Genomic DNA, 1,665 nt, shown 5'->3' with positions numbered 1-1,665 from the left:
CTTCATCCCTCTCTCCCCAGCCCTAACCTCCCCTGATCCATCCCTCTTCCCTAGCCCCAGGTCCACCGGCCCCCCCGGGCTACCTGTGCTCGCTCAGCACCACCACCCGCAGAGACTGCTATAGTGAGTAGGAGCGTGCTGCCCCCCACCCACCCCATCCTTCCCCTCCTGCCTCGGGGCTGCTTCCATGCAACCCCTCCCCATGGGGTGGGCCCAGCTTCTCCCTCCCCGCAGAGTACGTCAACGTCCAGGAGCCAGCCATGGACATGCGATCCATCACCGACCGGGCTGCCCAAACCCTGCTGTGGACAGAGCTTTTCCGAGGTGAGGTCTGAAACCATCTGGATGCCTCCGCAAGCAGAACAAAGTCCTCTCAGCCTCCCCATGCATGGCCCCTATCCAGTCTGTGGGGTGCCAGCACCCCCTGAGCATGCCATAGCCCCCACTCTTTGTCTTCCAGGCCTGGCCATGACACTGAGTTACCTTTTTCGGGAGCCAGCCACCATCAACTACCCCTTTGAGAAGGGTCCTCTGAGCCCACGCTTCCGTGGGGAGCACGCCTTGCGCCGCTACCCCTCTGGGGAGGAGAGGTGCATCGCCTGCAAGCTCTGTGAGGCTGTCTGCCCGGGCATGCCATAGCCCCCACTCTTTGTCTTCCAGGCCTGGCCATGACACTGAGTTACCTTTTTCGGGAGCCAGCCACCATCAACTACCCCTTTGAGAAGGGTCCTCTGAGCCCACGCTTCCGTGGGGAGCACGCCTTGCGCCGCTACCCCTCTGGGGAGGAGAGGTGCATCGCCTGCAAGCTCTGTGAGGCTGTCTGCCCGGCACAGGTCAGCCTTCATCCACCATCATCATCCTGCCACTGGCTCTGGGGGATGCTGCATTCCCCAGAGCGCGAGCTGACGGTGTCGTCCTCCCCCAAATCCCACGGCAGGCGATCACCATCGAAGCTGAACCCCGAGCTGACGGTAGCCGGCGCACCACCCGCTATGACATTGACATGACCAAGTGCATTTACTGCGGGTTCTGCCAGGAGGCCTGTCCCGTGGATGCCATCGTGGAGGTTAGCTGGGGCAGGGGGGCATAGCTGTGGGGGCAGCAAGACCTCCTACCCAGGTTGGTGGGGGTCTGATGAACCCTGAGAGCAAATGTCTCCCATCCTGGCAGGGTCCCAACTTCGAGTTCTCGACAGAAACGCACGAGGAGCTGCTCTACAACAAGGAGAAGCTGCTCAATAATGGTGATAAGTGGGAGGCTGAGATCGCAGCCAACATCCAGGCTGATTACCTGTACCGGTGACAGCCTGATGCCACCACGTCTCCTCCCCCTCCCCTAATAAAGGGTCTGCACTGGGGGTACCGGCCCCTTCCTAATCCGGAGCTCTGACTTTTTCAGTGTCTCTTCTTTTCTGGTGCTGAGGCAGGGGAGGGGTTGAATCCCCCGGGTAGGAGCAGGGGAGTGAGAGTGTGTGGTTGCATCCTGGGGTGGGGGATAGGGGTCCTGGGGCCACTATTGCCTGCATCGGGATGGGGGCACAGGAACGTGGGGAGTCCTGGTCACAGGGAAAGGTGTGGGATGAGGAGGGGATGTGGAGGCCGGGGGGCAAGGCTGGGTGCTGGGGCAGGGCTAGGGGGCTCAGGGGCCACCCTCTTCTTATCCAGG

At 61.9% G+C, this 1,665-nt stretch overlaps 1 protein-coding gene across 1 annotated transcript; it reads left to right on the top strand.

Annotated features, from left to right (window-relative positions):
- Positions 1-29: 29 nt before the first annotated feature.
- On the top strand, positions 30-1,302 carry NDUFS8 (NADH dehydrogenase (ubiquinone) Fe-S protein 8, 23kDa (NADH-coenzyme Q reductase); the record flags this gene model as incomplete). Its single annotated transcript, XM_010181152.1, has 5 exons — positions 30-123; positions 235-324; positions 661-833; positions 938-1,066; positions 1,171-1,302. Coding segments are annotated over 5 exons (618 nt in total), but the record flags the coding sequence as incomplete, so codon positions are not given.
- Positions 1,303-1,665: the final 363 nt, after the last annotated feature.

Source organism: Mesitornis unicolor, unplaced genomic scaffold, assembly GCF_000695765.1.
Source record: "Mesitornis unicolor isolate BGI_N332 unplaced genomic scaffold, ASM69576v1 scaffold44733, whole genome shotgun sequence".
In the NCBI taxonomy this organism is placed as follows: Eukaryota; Metazoa; Chordata; class Aves; order Mesitornithiformes; family Mesitornithidae; genus Mesitornis; species Mesitornis unicolor.
The sequence above is the reverse complement of the archived record's forward strand: the minus strand, read 5'-3'. Positions and strand labels throughout refer to the sequence as shown.